This window comes from Acomys russatus, chromosome 29 (assembly GCF_903995435.1).
Source record: "Acomys russatus chromosome 29, mAcoRus1.1, whole genome shotgun sequence".
NCBI classification, from domain to species: Eukaryota; Metazoa; Chordata; class Mammalia; order Rodentia; family Muridae; genus Acomys; species Acomys russatus.
The window spans coordinates 41,437,177-41,462,415 of NC_067165.1; the positions used below are offsets into that span (position 1 = coordinate 41,437,177).

The 25,239-nt window shown below is 48.7% G+C and overlaps 1 protein-coding gene across 1 annotated transcript; it reads left to right on the top strand.

Annotated features, from left to right (window-relative positions):
* The first annotated feature begins 8,823 nt into the window (after positions 1-8,823).
* On the top strand, positions 8,824-24,421 carry LOC127211283 (carbonic anhydrase 6-like). Its single transcript, XM_051171104.1, has 8 exons — positions 8,824-8,896; positions 11,335-11,514; positions 14,138-14,286; positions 15,414-15,506; positions 18,544-18,613; positions 19,600-19,757; positions 22,799-22,910; positions 24,348-24,421. Exons 1-8 carry the CDS (start codon positions 8,824-8,826, stop codon positions 24,419-24,421), a joined length of 909 nt encoding a protein of 302 aa, XP_051027061.1.
* The last annotated feature ends 818 nt before the right edge of the window (positions 24,422-25,239 follow it).

Genomic DNA, 25,239 nt, shown 5'->3' on the forward strand with positions numbered 1-25,239 from the left:
GAACTCTGGTGCCCCTATTTGACGACGTCCCCTTGGTGGGGAGGACTGGTGGCACTCAGAGGAAGGGTAAGTAGGCTACCAGGATGAGACCTGATAGTCTATAATCACATGTTGGGAGAGGAGGTCCCCTTCTGTCACAGACCTAGGGGAGGGGAATAGAGTGAAAGAGGGAGGGAGGGGGAACAGGAAGATACAAGTGAGGGGATAACAATTGAGATGTAATCTATATAAATTATTTAAATAAAAAACCATTGAGTATGAGAGAGAGAGAGATTGAGAAGACAAGAATATAGGGTGATTGGCAGCCCGTTGGTCCGTTTTGCAAGCCTCTGGGGGAAATTATTGTTCTACAAGTTACAGTCTAGAAGACATTCATGTATTTGTCCTGTTTCCCATCCAAACTGAGTTCCCAGTAGGCTCAAAGTTGGCTAAATTGGTTTTCCATGTTTCTTAGTTAGGGTTACTATTGCTGTTATAAAACACCACGACCACAGCAACTCCTTTATTTTCTTTTGTTGTTGTTGCTTTTTGTTTGTTTGTTTGTTTTTGAGACAGGGTTTCTCTGTGCAACTCTGGCTGTCCTGGAACTCACTCTTCGTCCAGGCTGGCCTTGAACTCATAGATCTGACTATCTCTGCCTCCCCAATCCTAGGACTAAAGGTATGCGCCACCACTGCCTGGAAAGCACAGCAGTACTTTGTTGTTGTTGTTTTGTTTTGTTTTGTTTATTGAGACAAGGTTTCTCTGTGTAGCGCTGGCTATCCTGGACATGCTTTGTAGACCAGGCTGGCCTCAAATTCACATCAGTCTGCCTGCCTCTGCCTCCCGAGTGCTGGGATTAAAGGCGTGCACCACCATGCCCAGCTAAGCACAGCAATTCTTACAAAGGAAAACAATTGACCGGGGCTGTCTTACAGGTTCAGAGGTGTAGTCCATCGTCGTCATCATCGTCATCATGGCAGGAAGCATGGTAGGCAGCTGGAGAAGGAGCCACTGGATCCACAGGCAGCAGGAAGAGATAAAGGGAGCTGCGGGGCCTCACGTGGGGATTTGAAACCACAAAGCCCATCCCCAGTGACACAGTGCCTCCTACAAGACCACGCCTCCTAATTATTCCATTCCCTAAGCTTCCAAATACATGAGTCTATGAGGCCACTCTTAGTCAAAGCACCACGTTCCACCCCCTGGCCCCTATAGGCTTGTACACACATCACAGTGCAGAAATGCATTCAGTCCAACTTCAAAACACCCATAGTCTGTCCATCTCAACTGTTTAAAAGCCCAACTTCCTAATTCTCTCGTGAGACTCATGGCTATCTCTTAACTGTAACTCCCTGTAAAATCAAAAAGCAAAAACAAAAAAAACATACAATGGCACAGGATGTACGTTACCATTCCAAAAAAAAAAAAAAGAGCAGAGTGCAGAAATATTGGACCAAAGCAAGGCTGAAAACCAGCTGGGCAAACTCCAGACTGCATCTCCTCGTCTGATTTTGACACACTCTTCAGATCCTCAACTCCTTTCAGCTTCGTCCACTGCAACACACTTCTGTCTCGTGTACTGGTTCCACTCCCTGTTGGCACCTCTTTTGGCAGGAATCCCATGGCTCCGGCATCTCCGGCAACGTCTGAGGTCTCCATGGCAATCCAGGCTTCACCTCCACACAGTGGCCTCTCTAGACCCTCCAAGCAGGGCCCTTGCCCCCTGGCACATGCTGGGTTTCCGTGGCTTTCCTTAGCTTCAGGGGGAGACTCTCCAGCCACTTTCTTGCATCCTTGACTCTAAATCCAGAACCACATCGCCGAAGCTGCCAAGTTCTGTTGCTTGCTGAAGCTGGAACATGGCCACTTCCTTCAAATACATTTTCACCAGTTTCCTGTTTTTAACGGTTTACGGTCTAAATTCGCCTGTCCTGCAACTCACTCTCTAGACCAGGATAGCCTTGAACTTTCTAGTACTCACTTTGAGTGGCTAATAATTGTCTGTAATTCAGTTACGGGAGACCTCATGCCCTTGAGGACACCTGCATGCATGTGGTACACACACACACACACACACACACACACACACACACACACACACACGCACACGCACACGCACACACACACACATGCATATGCATGTACTCATAAAGAAAAAAAAAAACCTTTCAGATCAGGCCACATTCACAGATTCTGGGTGGACCTGAGCTTTGGTGGCCACATCTGACAATCTGCAGTTGATGGGGCCAATTTTTCTTGCAGCATTTCCAGTTAGTGGGTTCAGAAGGCAAATTTTCAGAAGTTTTAAGAAATAAGACTCATGTTGTAATTGTGATTGGTGCCTAACGCTAACAGGTGGAAGGCCAACATAATCACTGTCATCATATATAATATGATAGTGCGAGGTATGGTTATGCCATATATAGTTAGGCAATGCACAATTATTGGTATTTATTATTAACAATCAACAATTATATTTTTTTTGAGACAAGTTTTTTGTGTGTGTGTGAGTGTAACCTTGGTTGTCTTCGACTTAATTTGTAGATGAGCCTAGCCTTCAGCTCACAACAATCGGCCTGCCTCTGCTTCCCTGAGTGGTGGGATTAAAGGGGTGTGCCACAATACCCAGAAAATAACTTTCTTTCTTTCTTTCTTTTTTTATAATTTATTTTTTTTTATTTCATGTGCACCGGTGTTTTGCTTGCATGTATGTCTGCATGAGGGTTTTAGATCCCTGGAACCGCAGTTTCAGACAGTTGTGAGGTGCCATGGGGCGCTGGGAATTGAACCCAGGTCTTCTGGAAGAACAGCCAGTGCTCTTAACCACTAATCCATCTCTCCAGCCTGCAAGTAATTTTCTTAAACAGTAAATTGTATTATATAACACACCATACAGCTTATGTCATGGTATATGTATGTGATGGTTCACATACGGCTCAAGGTGACAACTTTTAGAAACACAGAGTACTGTTCAAATCGCTCAACATGAGACAAGCTGATGTGATTTCAGGAAATGCAGGTCATGAAAGAATATGTAATTCACCCCAAAGAAGGAATTTCCGCAGGTCAGGCGTGGTGCTGCACACCTGTGACCCCAATGTCCAGGAAGTAGAAACAAGGAAGGTCTTGAGTAAGAGAACAGCCTGGGCTACACAGAGAGACCCTGTCACAAAACAAAACAAAACAAAACAAAACAACAAAGCAATACAAAACACCAAGGGCTTGAGCGTAGCTCCATAATAGAACATGTCACGTGCTCAGGCATCTGGGCCCCAGAACTGATAAAAAAAATTAATTAAAAACTTAAGACTAATAATCTAGGTGATGCAGTGCATGAATGTGACGCATGAGTGTGGCCCCAGTACTCATGAGGTAGAGGCCGGAGAACCAGAAGTTTGAAGCTATCCTTGGCTATGTACGGGGTGCCAAGTTTCTTTGAAACATTGAAACCCCGGTGTGCTTACGAGTTTTAAGTCCTCTTGACTCAAGCTAGAGTCATGGGGGAGGAGAGAGCCTCCGTTGAGAAAATGCCTGAAGATCAGGCTATAATTAAGCCTGTAGGACATTTTCTTCATTGGTAAATGACAGAGGGAGTCCCAGCCCACTGCGGGCAGTGCCACCCATGGGCTGATGCTCCTAGGTTCTATGGGAAAGCCACGTCAAACAAGGCTTATGGGGTAAACCATGTGGATGGAGCAACCTATATGGAGCAAGCCAGCAAGCAGCACTCTTCCATGGCCTCTGTGTCATCTCCCACCCTGCTAGAGTTCCTGCTCTCACCAGTGTGAATGATGAACTGTTACATGGAACTGTGTGTGAAATAAACCCTTTCTTCCCCCATGTTGCTGATGGTCATGGTGTTTCAGGGGACTCCTGTCTTAACAATAAGAGGGCCCTTAAGATGGCTCAGTCAGGAAGGTGTTTGTTACACAGCAAGAGGAGCTCTCCATCCTCAACACCCACATTAAAGGAGAAGCCAGGCACAGAAGTACAGTCTGTACTCACAGTTCTGGGGAGGCTCCTTGGGACTCAATGGCCAGATGAAAAAGATCCAGTCTCGAATAGTAAAGTGGAGAGTGCTTGAGTGCTGGCCTCTCCATGCATGTGCATATGGGCACACACAGCTGAGCTTCTGCCTTCTCCTTTCCAGTCAACTCTTTAGCATCTCAGAATAATGCTTGCTGTGTAATATTCTCCCAGCACTTGGGAGGCAGCCTGGTGTATGTAGCAAGTTCCAGGCCAGTCAGGGCTGTATATTGAGACCCTGTCTCAAAACAAACAAAACCTCACTGCAAGAAGTCATTTTACACAGGAAAGAGCATCATTTATAGTTGTAAGCCCAAGAGACACAAATATGTTATACACAGGACAATTTTGATATCAATGGGTTCAGTCTGTAAGAAAAGTGTTGCTGGCTCTCTGGACGCAGAGGTGGGTGGATCTTGGTGAGTTCACAGCCAGATTGGTCTACATAGTGAATTTCAGATCAGCTAGAACCACAAAATGTGACTCTGTTTCCACACAAGCAAACAAAACAAAACAGAAAGAAGAAAAGAAAAGAAAGAAAAGCATTGCTGGGTCTGGGTATGTAGCTCAGTTGGCAGAGTCCTTACCCAGCAGGCATGAGCCTTGGGTTCGATGCCCAGCATTGCATAAATTAGAATGGAGGCACAAACATGCTTAAAATCAGTACATGGGACTAGGAAAAGAAGATCAGAAGTTCAAGGTCACTCTCAGCTACATAGTGAGTTTGAGGACAGCCTTGGGTACATGAGACCCTATCTTTAAAAAGAAGGAAGAAAACTGTTCATTTTTCTCTCCGGTGCTAGGTCGCCAGCCACAAGCTCTAGGTAAATTCACTGTCACTGAGTTATATACCTCCAGCCCAGGAAAACCTTAGACACATTCCTGTTAAAAATAGTTAAGAAAGCACTCTTCAATAGGTCCAGGTGGACCTCTGAGTTGGAGGCCAGCCTGGTTTCCCTAACAAGTTCAAGGACAGCTAGGGTCACATAGTGATTTCCAAGACAGCTTCAAACTAAAGGAACCACAACAGAACAATGAAAGGCAAGCAAGCGAGCGGGGTTCACTGTGACAGATTAAACACTTCGGTGCTTAAATAGGACCAAGACATGCCGAATGGCTCAGCCTTCAGGATCCCTGGGTGCTCACAGTCCTGTGGGACATGAACAATGGCCTCTCTGTGTTGGGCATGGCATATTCTGATGCAACCAAAGCCACTCTTCCACGTCAGTCCTGCGTGAACCTGAGCGCTGGCTCACTGGGCTGTCTTCCAGCTCACCTGTGCTCCCCTTCCTTGATCTTGTCCCTGTTCCCTGTGCGGATGGATGGTTCCTCCCTGCCCATGTGGGGTGAGCACACCTCCCTTCCAGCTGGGCAGGAGGTGCCGACCTGTTTACTTGGGCTACTGTCACCTCCTGCTCACCTGGGATGGCCATGTCTCCCTGTCTTCCTCTTCTTCACCTCTTTGGAGTCATAAACTCAAGAAGCACAAAGGCGCCTTTCTCACTCTCAACTTTCCGCTGTGGTGAGGATGGTACACTTGCCGGCTCATCTCAAACAGCCAATCAAATCATGGGCAGAGAAAAACAGGAGGTAAGTTTCAGTTACCTGGGGGGTATGTGTGGTAGGATAAAGGTGGAAGGAATTTACACACTTGCATGCACCCACAGATGCACAAATGTACACAGATGACTCACAAATACAAGAAGCAAGATATATCCTTTTCAGAGTTGACGGATGGAAAAATTTAGGGTCAAAGAAGACAATAAATTGGAAATTAGGCAACAAAATTGTTATTATTTATTCTGTTCTGAGTATGTCCTTGGAAATATGCCATCTGGAAGAGGGAGGGGACCCCATATCTAGTAATGCATCCTTGTTAGCAGGCAGCCCCTGGATAGAAGGAGCTGACCTGATCTACTCCCTTTATTAATTTAATTACTCCTTTAACATGGTGTCAGCATCACCAGCTAAGATGAGGATGTGTAGCATGGCCTCTGGGCATGGAGTAGGCAATATAGCCTCTGGGCATGGGGTGGGCAGCATGGCCTGTGTGTATGGGGGTGGGCAGCATGGCCTCTGTGCATGGGGTGGGCAGCATGTCTTCTGTGCAATGGGGTGGGCAGCATGGCCTCTGTATATGACAGTGGGCAGCATGGCTTCTGGGCATGGGGTGGGCAGCATGACCTCTGGGCATGGGGTGGGCAGCATGGCCTCTGGGCATGGGGTGGACAGCATGGCCTGTGTGTATGGGGGTGGGCAGCATGGCCTCTGTGCATAGAGGTGGGCAGCATGGCCTCTGGGCATGGGGTGGGCAGCATGGTCTCTGGGCATGGGGTGGGCAGCATGGCCTCTGGGCATGGGATGGGCAGCATGGCCTCTGGGAATGAGCATGGGCAGCAAACCTGAGGCATGGTGGTGGCAGTGGGCTTAAAGTTACAGACCCAGTCACTGCAGCCATGTACAACATGCAAGGAGACTCACGGCCAGAGACAGAGACTCAGGGCTGTCTGCCATGATCTCCAAAACGCTAACCTCAGGGTTGCAGAACGCCACGGGACATGTGGCTGGGAGCTGCTTGCGATGGTAAACACAATGAATGTTGCTACTTCCTGGAGCCCTCCTACCTCAGAATAATTGTTCTCTCTCCTCTGCCTCCTTCCCTCCCTGTTGGACACTGACTTCCCAAGGCCACATTTACTCTGAGTTCCCTTGGCACCAGCTTTCTCTCACATTACTCTCTGAGCCTCCTCAGATCAGCTGCCTCCTGACCCTAAGTAACACACTCAGTTTCCCAATGCAGATTCCTGAGGAAAATATACATGTCTTAAACCCCAGTGCTCTGGAGGCAGAGGTGGGCAGATTTCTAAGTTCAGAGTCAACCTGGGATAAACAGTGAAACCCTGGTTCAGTTTTGGTTTTCTCTCTACTTGAAACATGATGCTGTGTTGTCTAGAGTTGGTGGGATGTTGCTGTTCCTTTTTTTAGAGACAGGGCTTCATGCCCTTCAGTTTGACCTTAAACTCAATATACAGCCAAGGATAATTTTGAACTTCCGAGTGCTGGAAGTATTGACCATCTGCTACCACACCAAGTTTAAGTGATGGTGAGGATTGAACCTGTCCATGCTGGCAAGGACTCTACCAACTGAGCTACATCCCCAGGTGTGAATAGCATTTTTTGTTTCTTTTTCTTTTAGTTTTATTTTATTATTTATGTGCATGTGCACAATCGTGTGTGTGTGTGTGTGTGTGTGTGTGTGTGTGTGTGTGTGTGTGTGTGTGTATCCCTGTGTGTGCACATGTGCAGAAACATGAGTGGGTGCATGTGGGTTGCCACGCTGACGCCCACAGAGCGTGGGAGAGTATCCGATCCCCTGGATATGGAGTTATGGATGGGGTGGTATTGCCTAATGTGGAGGCGGGGAACTGAACTCAGGTCCCCTGCTAGAACAACATTCCACCTTAACTAGCAATGGATGTTCACAGCAATGGGTGTCCCCTGACTAAATGGCAGCAGGGGGCCCTTTGAAGCATGAGCAACCGCCACCTCTCACACACTTGAAGTGACTAATGCTACCATGTTGCTATCCCAGCATCGCACACTGGGGACAGTGAGCAGGGGGATAAAAGACACTGGTGAGGGGATTGGCTATTTGTCAGAGCAGATCAATTCTTCCCATCTGGCCAGGCTGGCGGGTGCCCTCCAACAGCTCCTCTTGTCCTCTGCCTTTGCTTCTCTGAAGGGCATGGGAACTCCTGGCTCATCAGCAGGCATAAATGCCAGGTTCTCCGGCACTAGCAGGTGGATGCTGGTGTCAGGCAACAGACTGGTTTGGCTTGGGTGTTCCCGAGTGTCCTGCAGCTGGCAGAACAAATCCCCAGAGACATATGAGAGCCCGTACCACCTCTACCTAAGTGGTCTCGAGGCATGTGTGCAGATGTAGCTCAGGAGCCAGGCTCCAAGGTCAAGGGCTGGAGAAACCCATCTTTACCTCCAAATGGGGAGCCTCCATTTCTTAGCTAAAGCTAGGGTACCAGACTATGTTCCCAGTTACTTAGCTGGCCATGGTGTCCGGGAGGGAGTGTGGGGTGCATGGGGTCCTATAGTAGAGAGGGTCCACCCTGAGCCGTCAGGGAAGGTCTTTTTCTAACTTATTTATTTTTATTTTGCATGCATTGGTGTTTTGCCTGAATGTATGTCTGTATGAGGGTGGTAGGATTCTCTAGACCTGGACTTACAGACAGCTGTGATGCGCTATGCTGGTACTGGGAATTGACCCTGGGTTCTCTGGAAGAGCAGCCAGTGTTCCGAACCCCTGAGCCATCTGTCAGGACCCCATCGGAGATGTTCTTATGTCCACTCTGGGACAGGCAGGAAATACCAACTGGAACCTGGCAAGGTTTTCAGGCACTGGTGGTTCCCTCAGCAGCCAGGAGAAAGGGCAGAGGAAATTAATACCATGGTCCAGGAAGCCCGTTTCTGGATACACTGTGCCTCAGGCTCTTCACATCCTTACAAGTCACTCATGACTGAAGGGCCACAATGCCTGCACTGTGTGGCCCCTGGACCAAGTTTCCAAAGATGTGGAACAATCAGCCATGGGCTAATTGGCTGTGGTAATGCCTGGGGAGGAGGCAAGGCACATGCACACAGTACCATGTCAGAAGGGCCATTGTGGGGAGGTGTCACTGTTCAGTGGGTGCAGCAAGGGCGGATCAGTCAGCCGGACCTGGGAAATTTTTATTTACAGTTTCTGAGCTTTTAAAAGAAGTGCAGCCCACAGCCTGTCCTGCATTCAGGGCGACAACATCCACCATGAGGGCTGTGGTGACCATGGTGTCCCTGTTCTTCCTGGGCATCCAGGCCCTGGATCACTGGAGCTACTCAGGTAAGCCACCACCTGGCACCTCAAGACAGTGACAAGGCCACCATCTGTACTGGATGTGGGTCCTCTGTTTGGGTCTGCCTGCTCCTTGTGGGTTCACATTTGTTTTATTATCAATGAATGAACAAATAGACTTAAACCTTGATGAAAGAGAAGAGGAGGCAGCCTTTTGCCTCAGCCCAGCTTCCGTTGGCAGCTTTAAAAGCTTTTCCACCCAGTATTGGTTGCTTCAAAAACGCAATTTTTAAAAATTGGTTCACTGTGAAGCTCTTATTGGTGTCAGAATATGTGACAATCAAGGTGTCTGGAAAGGACACCCATGGCCTCATAGAGACTGCTGGACCACAGACAACTCCCTCCTCAGAAATGTGCCCACTCACTGTTCACCCAGGATGTCTTGCCTCCATCAGAGCCTAATGACCTTATGACCAGTCAGCCTTTCCAAGGGGAACTATAGAAGAGTCTTCCCTCTTGTATCTTTATAGAACCATGTTGGGGATGGTAGTGTCTGGGGGTTGGGGAGGCTGGAGTCTGCTGGAATGTGCAGGAGACCAAAGTGTCACTGGACACAAATTTTCTCTTCATGGTCCTCTCCCATCACACAGGGACTCACATTCAGAGTGGACTTTAGGTCCTAAATCAAGGCTCAGAGGGCAGTCCCACCAGTCATCCTATTCAGAGAAGGGTCCCACGGCTGCCTGGGAAGATTGGGGCTTTCTGGTGTCAACCTGCAGCCTTATCTACTGGCAGTGAGTGGTTCAAAGGCGACAGAAATGGAGGGTTCAGATGGCAAACCCTTGTCTTCCTCGTGATGTTGGAGATTCCCAGACTGAAGGTCTCCCTCTCACGTGCCCCACAGCACAGAGAACAGGGGGGCTTTTGTAAATGCCTGGTAGGTTCCCCTAGCCCTGGAGGCCAGCCTTGTGCACTCTTCACAAGCTCTGCTGCTGAGCTATGCCCCAGGCTCCTTCGTAATATCCGAGAGACCCAGACCCAAGGCGTTTGGATCAAGGACTGGGCTGTGTCACAGGCTTTTTTTTTTTTTTTTTGAGACAGGGTCTCAGAGTCCTTGGCTGTCCTGGACTCGCTTTGTAAACCAGGCTGGCCTTGAACTCACAGTGATCCACCTGCCTCTGCCTCCCGAGTGCTGGGATTAAAGGTGTGTGCCACTGCACCTGGCACAGGCTTCTTAATCTTGGCATCTTGCCTCTGAGAAAGAATTGTTTTAAAAATTGGTTCTAATTACTATTATTATTATTGTTGTTGTTATTGTTATTGTTATTGTTATGTTTTTTTGAGACAGAGTTTCTTTATGTTATCTTGGCTGTCCTGAATTAGCTTTGTAGACCAGGCTGGCCTCAAACTCACAGCAATCCTCCTGCCTCTGCCAGCCGAGTCCTAGGATTAAAGGTGTGCATCACCACGCCCGCTGGTTATAATTGTTGACTGGGATGAAAATAATCAACTTCTCTGTTGATTGCACACAAAGCAGCCCCTAACCTGAGCACAATTCCTAGAGAAAGCTATGTGCTCACTGAAAACTACTCTTTTAAAAAATTTTTTCTTTTAAGATTTATTTTTTTATTATATATACAGGGTTTTGCTTGCATGTGTGCCTGCATGGCAGAGAAGGGAACCAGGTCTCATTATAGATAGTCATGAGCCACCATGTCGTTGCTGGGAATTGAACCCAGGACCTTTGGAAGAACAGTCGGTGCTCTTAACCTCTGAGCCATCTCTCCAGCCCAAAAGCTTCTCTTCAAGTGTCCTCTATTGCAACAGGCTGAACAGAGCCAGGCGTGGTGACTTGCCCCTTTAATCTTAGCAATCAGGAAGCAGAGGCAGGTAGATCTCTGTGACTACATAGAGAGACCCTGTCTAAAAACCAAAACCAAGCCAAAACGAGTGGCTTAACAAATGCTCTCAGTGTTGTGGGGCCTCTGCCATCTGCAGTGACTGGCCATCATTACTGTGACCTCAGAATTATTAACTATCTCCTGAAAGATGAACTTTTCAACCTTCCTTTCCTCCCTCTCCTCCCTCCCTCCATCTCTCTCCCTACTCTTTTCTTCTTCTTTTTGAGACAGGGGTTTTCTGAGTAGCTCTGGATGTCCTGTCCAGGCTGGCCTCAAATTCACAGTGATCTGCCAGCCTCTGCCTCCCTGAGAGCTGGGATTAAAGACATGTGCTACAATACCCGGCTAGCTCTGGTTCTTAATGCCTGTAGCTGCAAAGGACAATGGGAGCACCATTGACACACCCCGAGTCCTCAGCTTAGTGTGGAACTCTCCTGGCTTGTCTTCTGGAAGTCCCGCTTCTGTTTCCAGAAGGCTGCCCTTTAGGTCTTGCCCCCAGAAGACCCTGACACCGGCCTGGTGGGAAAGCTCAGAGGAGGCTCAGCTGGGTAGTTCTGAGCTGGGCTCCACCCTCTCCTGTTGCAGGGGATTACCCACAATTAAATGAGTGGTCTGAGAAGTACCCTACTTGCGGGGGACAGAGACAGTCGCCCATCGACTTGCAGACAAAGAAGGTGAAATACAACAAGTCCTTGAGGGCGCCGATCCTGGTCAACTATGAGGAGGAGGAGCTGGAGTTCCCCATGACTAACAACGGACACTCAGGTAAGAGGTATTGGTGGCCTTAGAAGTCCACATGGAAAGCAGGTAGTGCGCATGTGTGCCAGGAGCAGCCTGCACAGGGGCCGGGTTTTCATGGGCTGAGGTAGAACCTCCGGCCCTGCACACGCTAGGCAAACCTGGGGAGCGCTGGCTACACTTGTCAGCCTTCCTCGTTTTTTAAGACACCCTGGCTGGCCTCAGTTGAGGATGACCCTGAGCTCCTGACTTTGCCACTTAGGCTTCCTGAGTCTGGGCTTATGCTACCTACCATGCAGAGTTTTCATAGAGCCGGAGGGCGTGGGGATATCAACCCAGGGCGGAAGGCATGCGGGGCAGGCACTCTACCTCAGCCCCACTAACGGTCATCTGAGGACAGCAAATGTCCAGATGCCTGTTGTCTGATGAAATCTAGGATAAATTGTCGTTCCTCACAGAGGGAGCAAAGGCTTTTGGAAGGTGAATCCATTTTCAGAGTCTGGAACCTTCAGTAGGTGGATCTGGGGACAGAGAGATCTGGACCTGGGCTTTTCAACAGCACAGCCACAGGCTCCGAAGGACAGCTCCTTTCCAAGCTGCCTGAGCAGGCCTGTCAATGGAGGCAGGATGGAGACAGCCTGTCTCCTAGAAGCTGAGTGCTGGGAGCAGGAAGTTGCTGGGATCTCTCTTGCTGCTCCTGCAGTGGAAGGTCCATTGGGAAGCTCAGTGGGGTCCAGGTTCCTGCCTCCCATTCCCTCAGGAAGAGCTGACTCAGCAACCTCCTCCTTTATCTTTTCTTCTGTTCTTGAGAACTGAGCTTTTGGAGGCTCTAAATAAAACCGTGTGTTCTACAAAGGTGCCATTCACGTCTTCACGCGTGGATTAGCGTGTTATGGTCATCTAATCACAGCTCCAATTCCTTTAGACGATTTGGGGGGAAAGAAAGGGACATCCCAGAGAGGAATGTTTGCATCCACAGGCACCTGTAAACACTTTCAAATTAATGAGGGGAGGAGAGAGAGAGAGAGAGGGAGGGAGGGAGGGAGGGAGGGAAGGAGGGGGAGTGAGAGAGAGAGAGGAACTTGTAACACTTCTCACTTGTGGAGATCAAGAGTGAATCTCAGGACTCACTTTCCTTTCACCATCTTGTCAGATACATGAAGCAAACTCAGCCCAAAGGCTTGCCAGCAAGTTTCTCTGCCCCCAAGTCATCTCAGTGCTCCCAGCGCCACTTTGGTGACTTTGAATAAGAAGACCTTGGCAGCAGGGGAGAGCATTGGTTGCTTGCATAGTCCTGAATCAGAGCCTTTAAAAAGCACTTTGACCCACTGTTACTGCACGTGTGTGCTAGCTGTGTATGTGCACAAGCCACAGATCACCGACACCAAGTTGCCAGGCTCAAACGTCAGATGCTGTGATCTGCTGGTCAACCAGCTGGTTCAGATCTTTCTCTCTTTTGAGTCAGGGTCCCACATTGTAGCCTAGACCAGCTGAGAACTCGTGATCCTCCTGCCTCAGTATCCTGAGTGCTGAGATTGCAGACATGGCTCAAAGATCATCTCTTTCATCCTATCCTGGAGACCTAGGCCTTGTGCCTGTGTGACAGACACCCAGCAGCTGAGCTATATTCTCAGCTCCTAAGTTAAACTGTTTTGTTTGTTTTTAAAAAGGGTCTCATGGAGCCCAGGCTAGCCTCCAGTTGCAGGTGCAGCAAGATTAGCCTGAAATTCTGATTATTCCATCTCTGCTTCTTCTGTGCTGAGCTTGAAGCATGTGACACCATGGCCGATCAGTACCTTACTGTCTTTTTCTAGTCATTCTCTGGTGTCACTACCCAGTTTTCCTCTTCCTTAGCTCCTTCCAGGAGACAGGGACAGTGAGATGAACCTCTGCTTCATTTGACCCTGTCCTGGCCCTGTAGTAAGTCTGGAGGGCATGTGGCAGGAGGACCTATTCATTTTTCCTCTGGCAAACAAGCCTCACAATTTAGTGTTAGAATCTCAGTCAGTTTAGGTCCTAAACCAAGCAAGAGCTCACAGGGTCCTGGCTGGCTGTGCAACTTGGTTTCTTGTCCTCTGGGGAGAAGCTGAGCCACAGCATGGTGTGTGGGTAGTGATTGGATGTAGGTACTGGGTTCTCAGCCCAGCTCTGTCCCGGCCCAAGGAACTACAGGAAGTTACTGAATCTTCCCCCTCCCAGAGCAGCTTCCTTGTCCACAAACAGCCCAGCATGGTGCTGCCTCCAGTCCAGCAGAGCTGGCCCTTCTGTGGGCTAGCTAACAGGCTCATGCGGAAAGCCATGAAGCCATGCTTCAAAGTAGCAATCCTCCTGCCTCTGCCTCCAAGTGCTGGCAGTATAGGGGTGTACTGTGGACAATATTTTTTCTGAGCTTTCCCATTTTATAGGACCAACAAGCTGATCTGCTGCACTGGAGTCTCCCCTCCCCCACAACCTGTTGGTTCTGGACAGAGAGGTGTCCTAGCATCCATCTTGACTGCTCTGTGTCCTGTGCACCACAACCCCTTCCCTTTGGGGACAGCACTCCCATCCATCTATAACACCTTGGGTTGTCTTGGGTGGTGGGTGGGAGGTGGCCAGGGAGCTGTTACTGGAAACTCTGAGTCTCCCTGTGTTTTGTTCTCTCTTGCAGTGCAGATCGCCCTGCCCGACAGCATGCACATGATAGACTCTGACGGCACTACATACACAGCTGTGCAGATGCACTTGCACTGGGGAGGCGGATTCCCAGAAATCAGCGGCTCTGAACACACCATTGATGGGATGAGACGTGCAATGGAGGTATGTGAGGACTCTAAGAGGGTTCACGTTCCTTCAAGCTCCATCATCACTTCTCTGTTTATATGTATTGTATGTTTGTGTTATACAGGTGTCATGTATGTGCACATGCATGTGAGTGTGCATGCATGTATATATGCATATGTGTGCAGACCAGGGGTTGACATTGCCTTCCTCTATCACACTCCAATTATTATTGTTGTTATTTTCATTATTATCTTTTGTGAGACAGGGTTTTTCTGTGTAGCCTTGGCTGTCCTAGATTCACTTTGGAGACCAGGCTGGCCTCAAACTCATTGTGATCCACCTGCCTCTGCCTTCCAGCTAGCTAGACTGTCTGGCCACTGAACCCCAGGGATCCTTCTGTCACAGCTCAGCATTTAGATTACAGGCCTGCACTGCTTGCCCAGTTTTCCTTGGAGGGTGCTGGGGATTGAACTCTGTTCCTCATGTTCACACAGCAGGTGCTTTACCAACTGAGCCACCTCTCCAGCTCTGCCTTCCTTATTAAAATAGCCAATATGATGGCGATGGTTCAGTCACCCTGTGGTTGATTTTATTTTTGACTTTTTCAGAAACTACTCCCTGGTCACCACTCTGTGAGGGAATGTAAACAGGATCTCTCTTCTGAGAACTCACAGCATGGCAGGCGTCTCTCGCCTGTGTCATGGCAGGCTGGCCTCTGTTTCATCTGAATTTGTGTGTTAGAGTTTTAGGGTCCCTCTGTGGCCTGTGTCCATCTTTGGGCTGATTTCAGGCTTACTGCTGATTGTAGAGGCTTCCTGAGGGAGGGGCCTTCTCTGCTCACTCTCTCCTCAAGCCCTCTAGAGGCCTGAGGAGGGCATAGTGGCCTCATATGATCCAGCCTCTGCCAGGAGGGAGGTTGGTTCAAGGCAAACCAGAACCACCATCTTCCAGAATCCCACTTTCCCTCTTTACATTCTCAGGGAATTTTCTGGTCTTGGCTGCTGGGACCTGTAGCCTGCATGGGAGGAGAGAGGTCAGGGGTGTGTGAGATCATCTAGGCCTCAGCGGGAACAGCTCACGGTCTTTCCTTGTTTCCCCTTAGAATCCTTTAAGTGTTCGACGTCCAGGTGACCGGCCCTTGCCCTGCTTTTTCTCATTCACAGGTTCATGTTGTTCATTACAATGCAAACTACGAGAGCTTTGAGAAAGCCAAGGAGCAACCTGACGGTTTGTCTGTGGTGGCGTTCTTGGTTGAGGTAGGCTGCAACTCCACATGTGTGTCTGCAATCGGGCTGTGCCCTCATGTCCAAATGAGATGGGCAGTGTGACTGTCACATGCCCTTCAGTGTCTCTCTCCATCCCTTCCTAAGCTCAGAATTACTGGGAAAGCTCCCTTGGAGGAGGGTTGACCATTTCTCCAGCCCTTGGTCACTCCTGTGTCATGAGCCATGGGACCCTGGGTATGAGGTGACTGAAAGACCTGGTATCCCAGAAGGGTTGGCTGGACACAAGCTGCTGTAATGGGCCACGTGAAGCCTTCAGTGCAACCAGACAAAGGCAACAGCGCTGCACTCTAAGAGGGACCACAGGATGGACTTAGGGATCGTGATGAAAGTAGACAGGAGGCAGCTGGAGAGATGCTCAGAGGTGAAGAGCCCTGGCTGCTCTTCCCAAGACTCAGCTTCTGGTCTCCGCACTCACATGGCAGTTCACAATCAGTTCCAGGAGATCAAATGTCTTTATTTGCCTCTGAGGGCCCCAGACTTGCACATGGTACACGGACACACATGCAGACAAAACTCCCACACATATAAAATAAATGAATCTAAAAAATAAGTTCAAAGTAGACAGGGGTCTAATTTTCAAAAACTTAATGGAAACCTGGACCAATTTACAAACAAAATGAAACACCCAATGATTCCATAGTGCCTCAAAAGATACACACTAAGCTGCTGTGGTGGTGCAAAGTGTAAACCTACACTCAGGAGGCTGAGGCTGAGGATCAAAGATTTTAAGTCAGTCTGGCTAGACAGGGAGATCTTTTCTGTTTTCCTTCGAGACAGGACTTCTCTGTGTAGCGACAGTGAGATTTTGTCTCAAACAAAACACTGCAAAGGAAGATTAAAAAAAACAAACAAAACCATGCAGCTCACCTCCCAGCATGCAGCACGGGCTAGCAGCAAGCAGTAAGTTAAGATGGTAGAATCTCCAGTATGCATGAGGCCTAGAGGACTCCCCCACCCCAGGGCTACTCTGGTCCCTACCCCTCCTGGGGTCAAACAGGAAGATTCTTCAGGACCAGGTTGGTCAGGAAAACTGAGGAGCTGTTCAAGCTGGGCAGCAGAGTGGACTAGTTGAAGTCAAGGCCCCAAGCCAAGGGCCAGTCAGTGAAGTAAACAAATGTGACCGCGCGGTCAGAAAAGTGACAGCGCTCACAGACAGAAGAGTGCGAGGCCACAGTCCAGCCACAGTGACAGCAGCCAGTCAGATCTCTACTGGGGAGACACCAGGGAGACACTCAGAGGGGCCTGGTGACAAGGAAAGCCGAAGTCAGCGGGGACAGGAGTGTGCGCTGAGCTTCTCGTGTGTAGAGCTTCTGTAGAAAGACAAGTCACAAGGGGTTATAGACCAACCTCTGTCCAACTCACGGTGGCCACAGATCTACAGCTGTCCTTAGGAATTCAGGCTAAACAAGAAGACTGACATTTAGCTGGGTGTGGTGATGCATGCCTTTAATCTCAGAGCAGAGGCCGTCAGATCTCTGTGAGTTCAAGGACATCTGTATCTACAAAGCAAGTCTAAGACAACCAAGGCTGAACAACCATGGCATATGCCTGCATATGTGTAGGTGTGCGCATGTGAGGACACACACATACACACACACACCAAGAGAGAGAGAGACAGAGACAGAGACAGAGACAGACAGAGACAGAGAGACAGAGACAGAGAGAGGGAATAGCCAGTGAGATAGCTTGGTGGGTAACGTGGACTGCCATTCAAGTTTGGCAACCTAATTCAACCCCTGGCAACCACTTAAAGGTGTAAAGAGAACAATTCCACAGAGATGTCCTCCGACCTCTATCCATGCGCACCACAGTCATGTGTCCTCTCCAGCATATACAAACAGTAATAATAAAGTTAAGAGAAGAGATAAGGAGAGTAATATGAATAATTCACGTAACCTACAGGAAGGAGGAAAGAAATCAACACAATGGGTCCGATAGTCTGCTGTGATGATGTGTGCTGCCGCGCTGCAGCCGAGAAGCAGAGCAGAGACCTGCAAGTCTGAGGCCAGCATGGTGTAGGCAGAGAGTTCTAGAGCAGGCCAAGCCACACAAGGAGACCGTGTGTCAAAAGCAAAATCAAGCCAGGTGGTGGAGCTGCAGGCCTTTAATTCAGGCACTGGGAGGCAGAGGCAGCCGCCTCTCTGAAGTTGAGGCGAATCTGTTCTACACAGTGAGTTCCAGGACAGCAAGGGATACACATGGAAATCTTTCCTCAAAAAAGCAAAATTAAACCAATATCAAACCTAAACCAACCAAATCAACATCAGAAAAGAACAATAAACTATGCCTTTTACACCAAAAGCAACTTTTATTTTCTTCTTTAAAAAAAAAAAACAGTCAGGGCTGGAGAGATGGCTCAGTGGTGAAGAGCCCTTGCTGCTCTTGCAGAGGACCAGGGTTCAGTCCCTAGCACCCACATGATAGCTCACAACCTACTGTGACTCCAGTTCCTGTGGGTCTGATGCCCTCTTCTGGCCTCCATGGGTACTGCATGCAGATGGTTCACATACAGACACACAAACTCTGATACACTTTAAAACAAGTCAGTGTGGGCTGGAGAGATGGCTCAGAGGTTAAGAGCACTGGCTGTTCTTTCAAAGGTCCTGAGTTCAATATCCAGCAACCACATAGTGACTATAGCCATCTATAATGAGACCTGGCGCCCTCGTCTGGTATGCAGGCACACACACAGGCCAAATACTGTATAAATAAAAACAAAACAAAACAAACAAACAAACCAAGTCAATGAAATCAATACTCATACAAAAGAATGTTCTAGCAATAGAGCTACAGGAGCAGTTTTGCCTAGGACTTCATGTCTGTCAGAAGCTCTGAGGACAGAGCCCAGGCAGTTGATAGCAAGGAACAGTCCACTTGTCCCTCCTACCACAGCTGAGGCGCTGCCGCCTTGCTCTCTGCTTAGCCTCCCAGTTAGGAAACCAAGCAGCTGGTGTGGGGTCGTGGGCCAAGTTCTCCTCTGTCCTGAGTGCTCTGTGCTTCTCCCCAGATTAACAATTACGCTGAAAATACTTACTACAGCAGCTTTATTTCTGAGTTGGCCAACGTCAGGAACCCAGGTAAGGAAAGCCGCCAGGAGGAGAGGATTGAGTGTGGGGTGAGAAGGGAAGCCGCAGCCCTTCCGGGTGAGGCGGGGTCTCTCTGGCTGAAGGCCCTCACCCGGTTTTTTATGCATTAGCTTTAGAAGGGAAACATACCTCTGAGAAATGTGTGCGTAAGTCCATGTCCATTTCCCTCCTCAACTTCAAAGTCTGGATTTTAAGTTATTAATGTGAATGGTGCTTGTTTGTGTGCTTGGGCACGGCCCCGGAGCCAGAGCCTCTGTGCTCAGCTGTTAAGGGTAGTACTGCTCTTGCAGAAGACCTAGGTTTTATTACGGGCACCTACATGGCAGCTCACACCTGCCTGTACTCCTGTTTCAGGGGATCCGAAACCCTTTTCTTTTTGGGCCACACTCACGCACATGGTGTATATACATACATGTAGGCAACATACACATAAAAATATAAATTTTAAAACATACTCGGTACGGAGGCTGAAGAGATGGCTCAGCCATTAAGAGCACTTGTTCCACAGTCATCAGGACCAGTTTGGCTGCCATCTAACAGGCCCAGTGTCCCACAGATGCCTGCAACTTTAGCTCTGATCCCTTGGAGCTGGAGTGACAGGCAGTCGCAAGTCACCTGACATGGTGCTGAGAGCTGCACTAGGGGCTTCTGGGAGAGCAGGACAGGCTCTTAACCACTGAGCCATCTCTCTAGCTTCTGGGAGTCAATTTAAAGCCCAGGCTGGCTTTGACGTCATGGGCAGCTTCCTGCCTCAGTCTCCCAGGTGCTAGGATTACACGTGTACACCCCAGGCCCAGCTCCCTGCTCTTCTCCCATGCACAGAGCAGTAAACTGGGGGAAACAGGTTTTCACTCCTCGGCTTCTTCATTCTTTGGCTTAGGTCAGGACACTGGAACATTCCATACCCTGAGGCAGAGCCTGAGCTGTCCCTCCTGGGCAGCAGAGCTCCCTACTGCATCCCCTGCCTTTTCCCTCAGGAGAAAGCACAACTCTGAAGAAGGTTAACATCCGGAACATGCTGCCTCAAGACATCCAGCACTATTACACCTACCTCGGCTCGCTCACCACTCCGCCCTGCACAGAGAACGTCAAGTGGTTTGTGTTTCAAGATACCACCAAGCTCTCCTTGTCCCAGGTAACAGTGGCACCCCTTTATCTAAGCCTCCCCCGACTGTCTGGCTAACAAGGACTCTCCCAGAAGCCCACCTGGCTCCTTGGTGTCTGCCACATACAGGCTTCAATCAGGGATAGTTAGATTTCTGCTGCTGTGATGAAACACCATGATCAAGAACTTTGGGGAGGAAAGGGTTAATTTGGCTTACATTTCCATAGTGTTGTTCATAGATGAAGGAAGTCAGGACAGGAATTAAACAGGGCAGGACCTTGGAAGCAGAAGCTGGTGCAGAGGCCATGGAAGGGATGCTGCTTGCTGCCTTGCTCCTCATGGCTTCCTCAGCCTTCTTTCTTACAGCTCAGGAATAGCACCACCCACAATGAGCTGGGCCCACTGCCACCAATCACTAATTAAGAAAGGGCCCTACAGCTGGATCTTAGGGAGGCATTTTTCTCAACTGAGGTTCCCTCATTTCAAATGACTCCAGCTTGTGTCAAGTTGACATCAAACCAGCCGAGCCTAATATCACCCCCCATGGAACTGTGGGTGACCTTCAGCCACTGAGGCGGGGATGGCTGTAGGAGGCACTGGCTGATGTGTGGAGTTTGATTGGATGCAGTGAAAGTCTGGCCTCGGGGCCGTGGGAAGAAGGAAGGGCTGCGTGGAAAAGCTGGATGGCCTCACGCAGACCTGGGGAGTTCTGTCCTAGGCCCTGCGGCAGCTAACGTTCTAGCATCCGACACTGTGCTGCTCTCTGTCCTGTTAACACATAGCTTTCGATTCAGCCTTTACAAAGATGAGTTAACTTTCTTTGTATTTGGGAGTGTCTGAGTGTATGTGTGTGGTGCTGGAGTGTGCATATGTGCACACGTACATGCGGGAGCCCATGGAGGTCCGAAGAGGCCATCAGATCTCTTGGAATCATAGGATCTTATAGGCTGCTGCGTGGGTGCTGGGAACCAAACTGAGGTTCTGTGAGACCAAAAAGCATTCTTAACCGGTGAGCCATCCCTCCAACCCTATGTTCAGTTTTTAGAGGAGGATTATTCTACAGGTCACCTTTTGTCTTTCAGAATAATAATTAGTCCAGGCACAATAATCAATCAACCAATCTCCCTCCCTCCTTTCCGCCCTCCTTCCCTCTCTCCTCGCACCATCCATGCCACCTCCTCCACCGCCTCCTCCTCCCCTCCTCCTCCTCCTCCCCTCTTCTTCCTCCTCCTCTTTCTCCACCCCCTCCTCCTCCCTCTAACAGGGTCTCACTCTGTTGCCCCGGCAGTCATGGCAGTCCTCCTGCTTCCTCTTCCTGGATGGGAAGCTCACAGGCATGAGCCTCCAGCCCGGCTCTAAGTGCTTCTAGACTTTAGTAATAGACAAGACCACATGGGGACACCCTATGCGTTCGTTGAGTTGAATATTCTGCAAACACTACTGAAGCTACAAGGCAAATCTAATATTTCTTTAGACTGATTATGCTCCTTAGAAACAAATCTTCCTTTTCATTCAATTTGATTTCTCTTTTCCAGGAGAATATAGAAAAGGCTTCTGTTAGGCAAGGACCCTTCCACAAAAACACATTGCTCTGTAGGCTGGACTGTCCCCACATAAGTGACAGAGCAGGAGTCAGTTGTCTTGGAAGAATGCTCCTTAAATCTGGATCTAGAAGATTCTACAAGTGACGTTATTAGACAGAACTGAGCTCAGGCTCATTCACCTGTAACCTCAGCAGAGGCTGAGGCAGGAGGATTGAGAGCTCTAGGGCAGCCTTGGACACACAGTAAGTTCTAGACTGGCCTGGGCTGCAAAATAAGATAGTTGTCTAGAAACAAAACAAAACAAAACAAAAACAAAAAAACAAAGGCTCAGATGAGAGCTTGGTTTAAGGAATACTTGCCTAGCCTAGCAAGGCCATGGGTTCTATTCCCAGCACTGTCAGGGAAAATCTCAAAACACACAAGCAAGAAGACAGCGTGAATGGGGGTCATCAGTGTGAGACTTACAAAGATGCCAGACGGGGGAATTACCAGACAAATAATGTAAATGTGCCTGATGTGTATAAAGAAATAAGAGACTTAATATGGGGAAACAACAAGAAGCACAAAATGGTCAACCAGACTTGGGGATAAAAAAACAAATAAGATTTTTAAAAAAGAAATTTTGTGTTTCTCTGTGCAGCCTTGGCTGTCCTTGAACTCACTTTGTAGACCAGGCTGGCCTCAAACTCACAGAGACCGACCTGCCTCTGCCTCCCAAGTGCTGGGATTACAGGCGTGCCCCACCACCATCTGCCTGGTAGCATAGAACCATATTAGCCCCAGTTAACAGTTGGATGACTGGGTTTAACAGCGCGTTAGGTTTAATTCAAGAGACTCTTAGTACATTGGAAGACAGGAAGGAGAGTGGTCTAACCATGGCACAAGGAGATGCAGGGGCAAATGTGCAAAGGAGCAAAGGGATGAAGGGTAGAGTAGAAAGATCCAGAAGATGTCTCACCAAGTTCCAGGGGAGATCTAGCTGGGTGTGGGGTGCATGGCTTTAATTCCAACACGTGGGAGGCAGCGGCAGGCATAACTTGGGGAATCTGAGGCCAGCCTGGTCTACATAGTAAGTTCCGGACTAGCCAGGGCTATGTAGTGAGATACTGTCTAGAGGCAGTCACAGAGAGAGGGCAGGAGACTCAAAATCTTAGGGGGGGGGAAACAAAGGGAGAATCCAGACTTTTCTGCATGCAGCAAAAAGCACTTCTCAAGGATGTAGACAGAATATATTTTAAGAAAAACAAACACTGAGCTCACCACGATACCTATCTGTTACGGACGGATTTTGTTCTGTTAACCAAATACTCATATAAAAAAGGAGACCAGAGTGTGTGGGATGATGGATGGAAGGACAGATGGGTGGGACATGAGGTCACAGCTGGCTGACCACTCAGAACCGCTGGACCTGAGGTTTTCTCTCAGGCTCTCACTGCCACACAGATCCTAGCTCCTGTCCAGTCACTAGCTAAATGCTTTACATTTCCCAGTGCTTCCCCTGCGTAATTCACCTTCTGTTGTCTGCAGGTCATGAAAATAGAGAATTCTATCAAGGATTCCAACAACCAGCCCCTTCAAAATAATTACCGCGAAACCCAACCCCTCAACGGGAGAGTCGTGGAAGCCAATTTCCAACGATGTGAGTGGCATCAACTCTTACTTGTTATGTGTGATCTGTGGTCCTCAGTGTCCCTCCCTTTTCAGCCTGGTGTCTTCTAACAATAGAGGGAAAGATGGCCATTTCCAGGCAGGGATGCTCACACAGGCCATGTGGACAGGTCAGAAGAAGGCGGGGACACCCATTTCTCCCATCTCATTGAGAGCAACAGAGGAAGCACAACATGATTTGTAGCCTCCCTGATCTTGACACTTGGTGGGAGAAACTGCTGCCCTTGATGTTCTCCCTCCTCCTCTGTGGTCTGGGGGACGCTTGCTTGCAGAGCTGCTTCCTGGCCTTGGCTCACTCCATGGAAGACTAGAAAACCAGAGGTACAGGGGTTGGCATCCGAGACCCCATGCCGAGAAATATTTTGTGTGTGTGTGTGTGTGTGTGTGAGAGAGAGAGAGAGAGAGAGAGAGAGAGAGAGAGAGAGAGAGAGAGAGAGAGAGAGAGAGAGTATCCGGGTTTTTAGGCCTCTCTGTAGGAAGGTGACCCTACTGAGTGTCTCAAGCAGGAAAGAAAGGCAGAGCTTGGGAAGGGCAGAGGTAGCCAGAAAGCAAAGAACTACAGTTTAATGTGCATTCTAAGTCTCCAGCAAACTGTGTAGCAGGGGAGTCAAAAGCCAAAAGAATAAAAGAGAACAAAGTCAGGGCGGGAGAAGGACAGGGGACCTGAAGTTCCTGAGGGAAGGGGCAGGAGAGTGGCCAGAAAAGGACTACCAGAAAAGGCGACCCCCAGGGGAGAGCCTGGGGTTTTAAGGCCTGGGCTGTAAAAGAGAAGGAGAGATCTGAGACTATGGACCCAGTTACAGTAAATATCCTGAGATATCGAAGGGCCCATCTGGAGGTAGGAGGACTCAACCTTTGTCCTCCAATGTCCCACAAGAAACCAAGTGACAAAGGTACTCCAAGAACTCTGTCTTCTGAGTGAAGGCTCAAGTTACCTTTACTGAGCCCAAGTGAGGTTGTTTCCCAAGAGCCTGTACCTTGCTTTTTCTGTATTACACATCAACTCCCAGGTGTCGTGCTACAAGTCACACCTGTATCCACCCACATGCACATTAAGACCCATTTAACCCTCAGCATTTTACTCCCTGGTACATTTATTATTTTCTCTTGTTGTTTCTCTTCCCGTAAAGTGACAGCAGATGTAACAACAGTGTCTGCCATGCTGTACTCAGAGTTGCCTGTGCGGATTCCTAGTCCTAGAGACACAGTCACCTGGTTACGTGCTTCATGGCACTCAGACCTAGGCTAAGCAAAGAATGTTAGACTCATTCATTGACCTATCATTTTTCCCATGATTTTCCATGTTCCGTTTTCCCTTATACAACTTTTTACTATTCTTAAAAATATTATCATTATTTACTATTTTTGCAACACGAGCCACCAGACCATTTGGTGTTTTGTATTCCAGATGCTCTTTCCATGGGAGACTCTCCAACTTACCCTCCGAAGAGCGCACATGTCCTAGACAGTCACCCGCACTAGGATGCTCCCTGCAGTGGAGCCTACATGTCCTCTTTGTCCTCACTCTTAACCCCCTGTGCATGGTGCCTGCCTCACCTCCCAGTGGGCATCAGGAGGTCCTTTTCCCTCGCTTCCACCATGAGACCTCAATTACTGTGCCCTGTGCAGAGAACGGATGCATTTTGCTTTTCCCTGAGACACGGATTCCTGGAGAGCCATGGGCAGCTGCACTCAGCATGCTGCATGACCCACAGTACTGCACAGTTCTATGGAGTCCCATCCCTGTTGGTCATATTAACTCACAGGAACATTTCATGTGATCCTTTAACTGACCATATGAACTAATCATACAAGGGAAGCCAAGGAATCAAAAGCACACAGGTTGGAGGACTTGGGATGTGATTTAGAGTTAGTACATGTGTGAAGCTCTGGTTTGCTTCCTCAGCAACATACACATGCACGCACGCGTGCGCATGCACACACACACACACAAAATATACACATGGAAAGAAACTATGTCAGACTACTCTACATTTCCTTTTCTGTAATTACTTGTAAGTTTGATATTTCAAAACTAATCTTTTCTTTAAAGTGCATATGTGGGCCTGGAGAGATAGCTCAGTGGTTAAGAGGTCTGCCTGCTCTTCCAAAGGTCCTAAGTTCAATTCCCAGCAACCACATGGTCAATCAAAACCATCTATAATGTGATCTGATGCCCTCTTCTGCAGATAAAGCACTCATATACAATAAATAAATAAATATTTTTAAAATGAGCGTATGTGCCTGCGGTTTATGTACACATGGGTGTGTGTGTGTGTGGTTTATGTACAGTGAGTGTG